Here is a 12,550-nt window from a genome sequence, read left to right as displayed (position 1 = left end):
GCATCTGTCACCTACTCTCAGCAGAGGCAGCCATTCTGTGGACCGGGCCAATACTTAGCCTATCCATTCACTAGGAACTAGTGATATAACCGAGGCACAGGGCAGGCCTTGTTTCATGGCAGATTAAAGGATAAGTCCACCTTTAGGACATGAATAATAATAATAATAATAATAATAATAATAATAATATTATTATTATTATAATTATAATTATTAATAATAATAAAAAATCGGGTCCTACTGATGGCTAAATTGTCAACTATTTTATGGAAACTTCAACCTATATAAACAACTTTTATTTTTACAATGTGCAATTCTTCCATTCTTTATTCAGAGTACTGCAGCAACCATTCAATAATTACTAGAGAAGGTAGAAAAAAAAAGCCAACAAACTATTTTTAGATTATAATATAAAAAGGTAGCCCTTGTGGCGCACAGATGATTAATTGTATACAACACATTCATCAATAGTAACAACATTGAACAAGACATATCAAAATAAGCAGCCACATTTTTAAGTCAGCAGTGAAGGGATATGACTGCTCACTATGTCTTACTGCTTGGCAGGTTCTCAGAATATTACAGAACTGAAATTGTGCACATCAAAAAATACTGGTGTTAACACAAAGTGTGGGGTCCTTGGTATAGTTTTAATAATAGCAATGTACCAGGTTATCTGTAAGCCTTCCATGGTCTCTTTTCTTTTTTTGATTGTACCTTCTGTCTCTTACTTGGTTTTGAGTTTCTTTTCTTTATGCCAAGGAGACTCTCCTCTTTCTCTACTCTCTCTATACCAAAGAGAGTCTTTCCCTCCGCCTCTTCCCCCCCTTTCTTGTCCCTTTCCCCCCTAACAAAAAATAAATGAAAAAAATTCAGCAGTCTGTCCATTCTTTTTATATCTCTATACTTACATGGTCTCTTTATGGTGCTGGTTTGTTTTCCACTTGTATCTATATATGCCAGGTCTACAAATGTTAGCTTATACTTGATACATGTCAGTCTATGTAAGATATACTTATTTATGTTATTTTGCAACTCAAATCCTGGATATTTAATAACATTTATTGACCTGTAATGTTTTTACCTGCTGTCATAAATAAAAAGTTTAAAAACAAAATAAAAAGATACTGGTGTTAAGAGAAATGAAACTTCTTTTAACGTTGATGTAACCTTTATCCCCGTAACACTTTTAAGTGGTACAGTGTGCCACAAACAAAAACTCAATTTCATACTTACATAGATGTCAAGGCGGAGAAACGGGACAGCAGGAGCCTCACACAGGGAAAGCAGCAGCAACAGAAGTCCAGTACTCAGTTCCAGCATGTAGAACATATGATTGTGGGCAAAGAGGTACGCAGAAAGTGCCTTAGGATTCCGGGGGTGGGTGTAAAACTTGTCATTATTCTTGCCCTCCTGAAAAGTGTCAGAAACACATTATGTTGTCAGTTCAGTAATTAACATTGGAGAAATGATGGTTAGAACTGGCTATACTTGTAGTGATCTGATAATTTAATCACGTTGACAATAACTGAATCTGGGTCAATTTAGGCACACAAGTAGAAAGCCAAATTGTACATACCTGCGCATTTGAAGCTGAACAATGAGGATGCAAGGACCACACAAAGTCTAGCTGGACAACGACCACATACACATGTGCATTGTTATTACACGTGTGCAGACTTTCAGCTCTTCCAAATTAAATCTGATCACAATTTCAAATTGGCAGATTTCATTGTTTTAGAGCTACAGCAATTTCAGGCTAAAACAGACAATTCACAGATACAACTGACACAAGTTGCCAGCTTATAAATATTAGGCATTGCAGGATGAATATGCATCATACAGAGCAGCACATTATGTCATATTAGCCATGCTCAGAAATCACATTTCATGAGATACGTCTAATAATTGTTAAGAAATATCTTGTCTCAACAAATCAATAGAACTTCCCTTTGAAGAAAAACAAATAGTCTACAGTGTATTTATGAAATTGTACATAAGTACAATGGGTATATTTAAACATTGTTTGAATTAGTAGTAAATATAAACATGACACTGAAGGTACAAAAAATGCTGTGATACATTTAGCATAACGAATACCTCTGGTGTAAGATGACAGGGAAATGCTTCATTAACCAAAGTTAATTATTTGCTGAGTGATATTTACTGCACTTTGCTCTGTAATTTTATTTCTGCAAGAATTAACTCAATTTAACATTCCAGATTGTACACTAGGGTATATTGCAGTGGTTCCCAAACTGGGTGCCGCGGCTCCCTGGGGTGCCATGGCTAGGGCCGGTGATAAGCAAGGTGTGTGCAACTTGGTAATTATTTTGGCTTCAGGGTGCCTTAAGAAAATTATGGAGACCCTAAGGGTTCCTCGAACTGAGAAAGTTTGGGATCCACTGGTATATTGTTTAGGGGTCTTTCCTGAAAGGCATAATAAATGTAGAATTAATTATAGCCTGTACTATTACTGTTTCTCCAAAAACATTGTCCTTTTTATATCCTTACTTTTTTGTCACATATCATAAGTTCCCTGAAGTAAAAGCAAACAAGCAATGAAAATTTAGTGAAAAGGTGAAACAATGGGAGTCAGATTCTGCTAAATAACAATTCCACAAAATGTATTTGGATTCTATGCATTTCTGATTTCATGCCATGTAGTAGAATGTTCCACAAAGAGTATAACAGATTTATATTACTTGCTCTGATAAAAATAAAATAAAAGGGAGAAACTATTTGCAAAACCATCACGGTCCCATTTCGACGCTGGCACACATGTTCCAGCACAAATATGCTGGACCAAAAAAAAAAAAAAAAGAAAGATTTATATTACATCCTTGATTTTTTCTTCTTACTAAGCATCTGTTTTCCAGATAGATTATCTCTGGTAATCAAAAACACTACAAGGCACTTCAGTGGATTCACCTGGTTATCAGGGGAAGCCAGACACCCTGAAGCAGACAACCTCCACAATGAAGCACTGCCAGATCACTATACAAGTCATGTCACCACACTATATTGTTGCAGTAGAGCAAGCTATTTGAGCTAGGACTTTCAAACCAAAATATATTTGTTTTAGCATTGCAGGGTAGCTCTATGGCCCCTCATAAAAAAAGGCCATATCTCCAGATTTGCCAGTTAACTCCCAGTTTGCTCACTTAGATACCAGTATTGAATAACATCTGTGTTTGTATAGATGCAGCATTTAAAGTTCACATAAATAGGCAATGACTGCAAAATGAAGTGCAATAATCTAGAAAAGCATCTTCTGCACTGTGCCCCAAGTAAGCACCATTCGGACTACAGGACCGCAACTGGACAGTTACCTGCTAACCGTCCAGACCTACCTACTAAAAATGGCTGCATGATACCAGTCACTGTAGCTAAGTCTGTTTACTTAGGAAGGAGCTCTGCATTGGTACAGGTTTGTGTCTGTGTATTATTCTGGAAGGTTATCTGCTCAATAACATACCCTCTGAATGCACTTCTATTTAAAAAGGGTATTCAAGTGTAACATACAACAAACCCAACTGAATATAGTCACATTCCTTGAACAATTTACCAATTAACTGATATCTAGGATTTTTTATGATTGGATGCCTATTTTTTAACTTGAAGTTTTTAAATACCTATAGGTCATTACTTGGGTCCACATTATGGAGTCTAGAAAAAAAATATGTTTTTTTGGATTTAAAATGTAACTTGAGTATATGATTTTCTTTTAAATGTCTAATATTTTTTTCCTAACATATACCCAATTGTAGTTCACTAAAATTCAGTATAGAGTAAGGATAAAATACTGCCAATATAACTTACGAGTGCTAAAGTTTACTTTTTGATTTTATTAATATTTTACTAAGGATCACAGCACTTACTAACAGGCAGCAGGGAAATCTCTAAAGAGAAACACAAAAAAGAATTACAGACTGTAGCCATCAAACTGATAAGCAGAGGATCAAGTCTCAAACCAAATAACAAGATCAATGTAACAACGTTTTCTTCTAATTTGCTAAATTAAAGAATATTACATCAATATGTACATCATATCAAAGCATATTGTGAGGATTGTTCATTAGTAATGGTCTGTTCTTCTTTACTCCTCATTCTATATAGGACACAACGGCCTATGTTTTTGTTGTGGTGTCATAGTTCCTTGGGTTACAGAACAAAAAAGGAAATGTAATGACAAAAAAGAAGAAGCGATACTTTCATTGCTATCTAAGCACTCTTAAGTAATTTATTTATTATAGTTAATATATTAAGCATCTACAGTGCTCAACAACAAAAAACATTTACTAATTCTCCATTCGCATAAGTCCCTGACCCACTGGAGCAATCTATCACAGTCTATTCCCTATCACAACACCACCACACACTAGTGGTAACTTTGGCAGAAGTCAGTTAACTCACCAGTATGTTTTTGGAATGTGGGAGGATACTCACGCATGCACGGGGAGAACATACGAACACCACACAGACAGTACCCTGGTCAGTATTTAACCATGGCCCCAGTGCTGTAAACAATCGTCAAGCGCCACCATGCCCATCTTGTGCCAAAGTTTGGACATTTGCACATAACAAAAGCAGCATAAGTTTAGATTGTGGTTAATATATTTTCATGTTTAATACAAATTATCAAGTCAGCCTCCAAGTTCCATCAAAACATAAATACAACATGCTGCCAGGAACATCATCAGGGCTGCAAAAGTGCTAAAATGTGAGACTATATGCCTAAAAATTCAGGAAAGCAATTATCAAACAACAATAGCCTTTATCTTATGACCTCATTACATTAATGGAATTCTACTTGTGAATATGTATTAATAACATACATTGACCCTCCTCATAAAATAACACTATTCTACACAAGTTTTTGCCTACTCTTTAAGCTACTCCCAAGACTGGCCTTGTTCTGACCTGGAGGTAGATGGAAGCTTCCTGATATCGGGTCTCCCAGGTCAGATCTAAATCCTCTGTTACGGGTGCTTCCTCCATGGTATTCGTGTGGCATTCATATTCATCTGTGGCTGCAAGTGAAGTTTGATAGACTTCACTTACATCTAAAAAAGGGAAACGAGGCATGCAGTTTACTAATGTATTCAAACAGCCTTGTTACACATTAATAGAACACTTCATTTAAAAAGAAATACACATTATGAGAAAATTCATTTATCTGGTATTTTGTTTTGAATTACTTGAACATACAGAATAATAAAAAGCTCATCTACCACTAAACAGCTTTCACTGTTTGCGCACACAATCTATGTAAGCGGATGGCCGTGTTTCACTTATTTTTAAAAAGCAATGTAGTCCTTTTCACACTTCAGTGCCTACACGTTAATGGTTACTGACCGTGATAATCAGAAAGAAACATGGTGCATACAGGCCCAATAAGAGAGTGTATAGTAACATATATATGTACATATCTATATATACACACATTCATATACATTAAACATACAGTCAGTCATACAATTTCCTCTAAATGGTGAAATTAACAAGAGCCTCCAAAAATTTCTCTCTGTTAAAACTACAAAACCTTTGTCTGAATGTAACACTGTATATAGTGTTAAAACCGAAAATGAAAAGAAATAGCATTTGCTAAATTACCGACACCCTAGACTTAATGTTTGGTCAAAATAACTGCAATCAACTGCTTCCTATAGCCATGGATGAGCTTCCTGCATCTCTCTACTGGCAGTTTTGTCTGCTCTTCTCGTGCAGACTGCTCCACTTCACTTATCTGGGAGAAGGTGTCTTCTCCCAATTTCTGTTTTCAGATCTTTATAAAGGTGTTCTACGGGATTTACATCTGGACTCATTGCTGGCTACTTCAGAACACTCCACCATACTGTCTTGTACCATTTCTGGGTGCTTTTTGACCTCTGACAGAGACCCAGCTTTCTGACACTGGGTACAACACTGCACTCCAAAATGGCCTAAAAATCTCCATATCTCATGATGCCATGCACACGTTTCAGGTACCCAGTGCCAGGTGCAGCACAACATCCCCGAAACATCACTGGACCTCTGCCATGTTTGACTGCAGGGAAGGTATTCTTTTCATTTTGCTTTCTGTAAGCATAGGGCTAATGTGCTTTACCAAAAAGCTCTAATTTGGTTTCATCTGTCCACAGGACATACTCCCAGAAGGAATTTGGCTTGTTAATGTGTGTTTTGGCACACTCCAGGCAGGCTCTCTTAGGTCTCTCTCTTCCAGCAGTTGGACGCTCCTGGGCCACTTGCCATATAACCTAATTTCATCGAGTTGGCAGCAGATGGTGCGAGTTATACCTTGTGTCTGAACTTCAGCTTGAACCTGTTTGGCAGTTGATCGAAGAAGTTTCTCCACCATTTGAACAATCCCGTGCTGCAATTTTCTATCAAGTTTTCTTTTTCCCAGGGAGATAGGAAGTTTAAGGTCCATGGCACTTATAGCCTAGTAGCATTGCATACAGTGGAAACAGGAACATCAAGGTCTCTGGAAATTAATCTGTAGCCTTGAGATTGTACATGCTTAGCTACAATCTTGTGTATGACCTCCTCAGACAAGTTTCTGGCTCTCTTTTCTCTATGCTCACTGCTGTACACACAGTGATAAAAAAAACAGGAAAATTAGTCCCTTTATTTATTCAAGCTTGTTTAATGAATAGTGTATATATTGCAGGCACCTGCTACTCACCACAGGTGAGTTCAGTTCCAAAGTGAAGGAAAATTACCTACTTGAAATCTAATTATTTCTAACTACTTCTAAAAGGTTTTTTGTCCGGGCCATTTAAGGATTTCTGTGTAGAAAAAGCCACAAGTTTGTACATTTTTCTGACTTGTGTTTTATTCCACTGCAAACCAAATACGTGGATACAAAATATTTTTCAATTTCAACATTTTCTTGAAGAAATGGTGCATTTTTACTTACCATAAAATCTGTTTCTCTGAGCGCATTGGAAAAAAACACTGTTGCCATGGGGTATAGCATGTGAACCAGGAGCTTGGGCCCATCAATAGTAAATTATTCAGTGTGTAGCACCCCTATATAGCCCCTTCCATCTCAGCCAACTTCAGTTTCATACCAAAGCCCAACAGAAAAGGAGGAATTAACTAGGCATAAGAAATATATAAAAAGCTTGAATGCAAGATATATACACAGTGTCTCCCAATGGACTCATTTGCGGTGAGTAAACAATCCTATTTTCTCTTTCCTGCCATTGGGGGACATTAGGACCATGGGTACATCCCAAAGCCGCCCTTAGGGAGGGATTGCTCTGAAACAGCTGCGCGTAAGACCCTGCAACCTGTAAAATTTAGAAAAGGTGTGGAGACGACCTCATAGCTGCCAGCACAACTGTTCAGCCAAAGCACCGTGACGCGTTGCCCACAATGCACCAACTGCCCTTATTGAATTCAAACAAGCCAGCACAATTCTAGATGTCTCAATATAAGCTAAATGAATAGTGGCTGTTATCCAACGAGCAATAGACAGCTTACATGCAGGCCAGCCATGCTTGAACGCATCGAATAAAACAAAATGACTATTAGTCTTGCTAGTTGAAGTAGTATGGTCCACAACGCAGGAAGAGTAGAACAAGGAGAAAAAGATTTGTTGCAAAGAGGACACTGAACCAGGTCTGGCTAAAGAGGCAACCAGAATGATGGAGTAAAATCCATTACTTAATGTGGAACTGGAGCTATGGAGCTATGACCTCTGAAGCCAGAAGCTTTTGGATAGCCTGTCTGAGCGCCTGTCTTTTTGAGATTACAGGAAGGAAGGCCTGTGTGGTAAAAAATCTACGAAGAGGGAATTGGACATGGTCCATGACATAGCCTCTTGTGATAATTCCCTGTGTCCAAGTGTCTTGAGGTTGAGGCCAACCATTGGTCCTGAACTGATGAAGACTAGTACCTACCAGTGAGTCATGGTGGACTATTATGTCATGCAGAGGCCTTGTCTGATGGCTTGGGAGCCCCACGTCTGGCCGACCCGCTGCCTCTCTGAAAACCTCAATGGGAAGGAGAAGACTGTCCTAGCAGAGGCTGCTCTTGTTCGGTTTACCATTGTCAACAGACAAGAAAGAGCTTATTTCTCCTGTAGCAACCTAAACAACATGCTTCAGTTCTGAACCAAAAATAATAACACCATCTGACAGTAATAACTCAAGCATTTGTTTGGATTCTGCATCTGCCAACCAGGAATGTAGCCACAAAGAACAACTGTCCACAATTAAAAAACAGAAAGCATAGAATCCACAGAAACCACATCCAAAGAGGCCTGACCTAACAAATCAGAGGCTTCCTGAATGTGATCAGCCAATACTAACATATCAGCTCTAGGTCTATTCTCATGAAGATCGGTAGCCAATTGTTCTGCCCACTTCTGAATAGCCTTCCTTACCCAGGCTGTAGACACAACAGGTCTGAACAAACTTCCCGCCGCAACATATGCAAAGAAAAATCAAATTTTTTTGTTTGTATTGTCCCATAGCACAGTTGCTTCCTCCAGTGGCTTTGGACAGACCGGGAATTGGAGGTTCTACCGTTGGAGAATTCTCCCATTTAACAGCTTCTTCTGATGGCAATAGGTTAATTACTTTAAACCTACCTGGCATCTGGAATTTTATCACCAGGTTTTTGCGATGTCACAAGAAAAAGAAGGTTTGTTTTCCTGACGTTTAAAAAGAGGAAAGTCAGAACATTTGTCCATTTGGGTTCCGCAAAACCTAATGTTTGATAAACACCGAGGACTAAATCATCCACACACTGTGTCTTAGAGGTATCCTCTACACCACAATTGTCTTCCCCCTCAGACACAAGGAACAACTCCCCTTCTTCCTCTAAAGAAAGATCTGAATCAGATAACACAGGGGGGCGGCGCTGAGAAGACGTTTCAAGGAGGAAGCCGTCGCCAGATCCTGAGAACACTCAGTTAAAGATAATGCCAGACCAGTCTTTGCCTGGAAAAAAAATAAAATTAAAATAAACATGTAAACACAAGCACAATAAATCGAGACAGAAAGATGCTCTACAAAGGGCAGATGGAGTAGCTCCAAATGGAAGGGGCTATACGCTGAATAGTTTAACTATTGAAATGCCCTAGCTCCTGGTCCATCTGCTATACCTCATGGTCATAGTGTCCCCAAATGGCAAGAAAGGGAAAACTGCAAGGATGCCAATATTTTTGGCCACGACTGTACCTACCCTTACAGCGATTCACTTTAGAACAAACCCATCATCCCAATATAAACAGAAAAATACCTTTCTCCACAAACAGATTATTACAAGAATCATAGTATTTATTATGTACTTTGTCTCCAAATAGTATACAGATATGCATGTCAAAGTCTTTGCATACAATTGAATATGCGTCAGAGAAAAGTTACAAAGTCCCTATGACAGGGGTCAGGGAACATTTTTACCTTTTACCCACAAATATATTTAGATACGCCGGCGTTACCCCCTTGATATGAAAGCAAGGAAATCCTATATTATTAATTATTGTAATTCAAAATTTTATTGAATCTATTCAAAATTTCTTTCAAAGCTTCAACTTCAAAACTTCAGGTTTTGAAGAAATGATTTTGCTTCATTTTTAATACAAGAGCATCAATATTGGGGCATTTTGATGTCAGAGCAATTTGGATACAGTCTTCAGCGTCCAATCGATTTCTCTGCTTTGTTTTTATGTTTGTTAGTGTGTAAAATCCTTGTTCGCAAAGGTAGGTTGTTGCAAAAGGCAGCAACTTTTTGACTGCCTCCTCATGTGCAATTTTGAATGCCTTTGCAGCTGTTGACATCCAAAAATATGACATATCTGCTTTGTTTGCAAATGCAACAAGTGCTTGCTTCACTATTGCATCGAAGCTCAAGAAGTGCCTCAGCCAACCCTTGAGGCTCTTCTGGTACAACAGCAATTTCACATATAAAGGGGTCTACAATCCAACTGACAGCATGTGAATCGGCAGCATTACCCCCAGGAATTTCATTTTTACCCCATTTGGGGTAATTTACCCCTGTTCCCTGACCACTGCCCTATGAGGATTATTTACCAACACTGCATTCAGGTGCAAATTAGTACTGAATCATTTATACTACTAAACTATTACCTTTTATACATCTACAACAAGGTAGACAATGAAAATAAAGTTATTTTACCTAAATGCAATGTTAGTTACTAACCGTTTGTGACCGTAATGGGATAATACACAACTATTAGTATTGGGGGTTGTGGCACTCTGCTGCACATAGTGTGTAAAATGTTTTTATTACACTCAGTGTTACGTATAACCCCCCCTTTTCAAGGTGCTACCTCCCTGCTGAAATTTGTGGCATTACATGTAATACATACAATCGCAGTCACAATAGGAGATGAACAATGGTGTTGAGGGTGGTATGGCTGTCTGTAATCCTGAAACTCTGGAATAAGGATGAATATAAAGACATGGAATAATATTCATTAATAAAGTGAATTGAAAAATATGCAGCCCAGTCTTAAGTGAAATGCAAACTGGATGGAAGACAAATGGTGGTTTACCCTAGATCCCTTTGAAATAAAGAATGAATTAGACAACAAAAAGAGTTTCTCACCTAAAGCCACATCACTGTTACTGTCCTCAACAGTAAGATCAGGACAACCTCCATTTTCTTCTAAAGTGAGTAAGAGCGGTTCATCATCTTCCAGCTTTCCAGCCATTCCCAAACTTTTCCAGCACTCCTCTTCCAAGGGTCCGGCTCACTGGTACCTATGTAACTTTCATTTGCAAACTACGACATTCATCCAACAGAGTGGAATTATATGGAGAAACTCACACATGGAGAAACTCTCTCTTCAATCAGTTAGCAAGCAGTCTAGCACCTTCATCACCTCAAGCAATGATTCTGAAATCAGAGGCAATGCAAAAAACAAAATTAGTGCCATATTATGCCACAATAATGTTATATATATTTCTAATACGAACAATAGCCATGGAATCAAGTCACATATAAAAATATTGATAGTACCTTGGTAAACATGAAGCTTGTAACTTGTATATGGGGGAGAGTCAGATTACATTTTGGGCATACGTCATCATTAACAATATCCAATCAAATTCACTGAATATGAAAATAAAACTTATACATCGCCACACCCAATGCACAACCCAAACATCTGAGTTTTACCACATCCTCCATGTAAACTTTACATAATCTTCATATCTATAACATCCGTCATGTCAACTTCCCCCTTAGGTACAAGTATAAGAGTCTTTGGAGTAAACATATTTCATATGAACTTCACAACCACACATTCATCACATAAGCCTCATATCTTCACACATTTTCTCACTACTATATGTCCATCATGTAAACTTCACAGCTTATCCTACATGTACAACAGGCAAAGTTCTTATCTTCACTAGCTTGCTTGTACATCTGGTAAAATTCATGCCACCCTTATATCTTTACATCCATTATGTAAAACTCAACCCTTCTTCACAGCTACACGTACAATAGGCAAGTAAATGTCCATCACACCTCCTCTATAACCATCATGAAAGTTTTATATCCACTCGTCTAACAGGCAAACTGAACAAAATCTCCACATCTATATGTTCATCATGTCAATGTCTTTCTCCACTTCTACATGTCCAGCATTTAAACTTCAAACATCTACCTGTCCATTGGGTAAACTTTATATTAACTTCACATTTAATCGTCCATTACTTGAACTTCATAACTCTCCAGTTACAAGTACATGATGTAAATTTCACACCATCTGTACATCAGCAGGTACACTAGGTAACCTTCACACCATGTTTACTACTACATGTCCATCAGGTAAACTTCACACTGTCAACATCCAACAGGTAAAACAACATCTCCCCACCTACATGTCCATCAAGTCTATTTCTTATTTTTCCCTCATCTACATTACCAACAAACTTTACACCTTCTCCACATTTGCACATGGATCATCTCATTGTGACAAGCAAACTCCTTAATAACCTCAACTTTATATATATTGATATACGTTGCCATTCCAAGTAGATATGGTTTCTTAACTTAACATTACATTGTCTCAGTCAACACTGGATACATTACCATCAGAACAAGTGCCCTCTATCTACTGGCATAACAGTTAATAGTGACCAAACAAGGAGTCTGAGCTGCTCTTATTCTAATGACAGGAAAACTTGTACTCACTTTAATGCAAGAACTACACTACCGTGAGACACTTCGTGTGCTGGCATCTATTTACAAACATATCTACTCTATTCAACTTTCCATCACGTCCTTATGATTGCACTCTTATCAATTCAACATATTTACCCATGCATCCTTTACCTAGATAGTCACAGACTTTGTGACAATATTTACATGTCCACTTTAATATCACGTGACGGAGGGAACTCCAACCGCGGGGTTTCTCAGTTTTGGAATCAGGGACCAGTTAAGACACCATCTCATTATCAGCACCAGAACTTCGCTGAATCCTTCCGCACATGCGCACAGGCGAAAGAACTTTACGAGGTTTCACTTCTACGCATGCGCTCAATCTGTTTGCAGCGAAAAC

General features: G+C 38.2%; 1 protein-coding gene across 3 annotated transcripts in view; it reads right to left on the bottom strand.

Annotated features, from left to right (window-relative positions):
• Positions 1-12,482, bottom strand: part of TPCN1 (two pore segment channel 1) — a 64,455-nt gene extending 51,973 nt beyond the window's left edge. The window contains exons 1-4 of one of the 3 annotated variants that reach the window (XM_075213804.1): positions 12,322-12,482; positions 10,585-10,875; positions 4,924-5,066; positions 1,237-1,413 (exon numbers count right to left, since the gene is read on the bottom strand). In XM_075213804.1, the coding sequence (XP_075069905.1) occupies positions 1,237-1,413; positions 4,924-5,066; positions 10,585-10,690 (426 nt within the window). In that variant the 5' untranslated portion in view covers positions 10,691-10,875; positions 12,322-12,482. Of the gene's footprint in view, positions 1-1,236; positions 1,414-4,923; positions 5,067-6,300; positions 6,377-10,584; positions 10,876-12,321 lie in introns of those variants that run through there. The other 2 variants (XM_075213813.1, XM_075213822.1) reach the window with 2 other exon arrangements.
• Positions 12,483-12,550: the final 68 nt, after the last annotated feature.

This window comes from Mixophyes fleayi, chromosome 1 (genome assembly GCF_038048845.1).
Source record: "Mixophyes fleayi isolate aMixFle1 chromosome 1, aMixFle1.hap1, whole genome shotgun sequence".
Classification (NCBI taxonomy): domain Eukaryota; kingdom Metazoa; phylum Chordata; class Amphibia; order Anura; family Limnodynastidae; genus Mixophyes; species Mixophyes fleayi.
The sequence above is the reverse complement of the archived record's forward strand: the minus strand, read 5'-3'. Positions and strand labels throughout refer to the sequence as shown.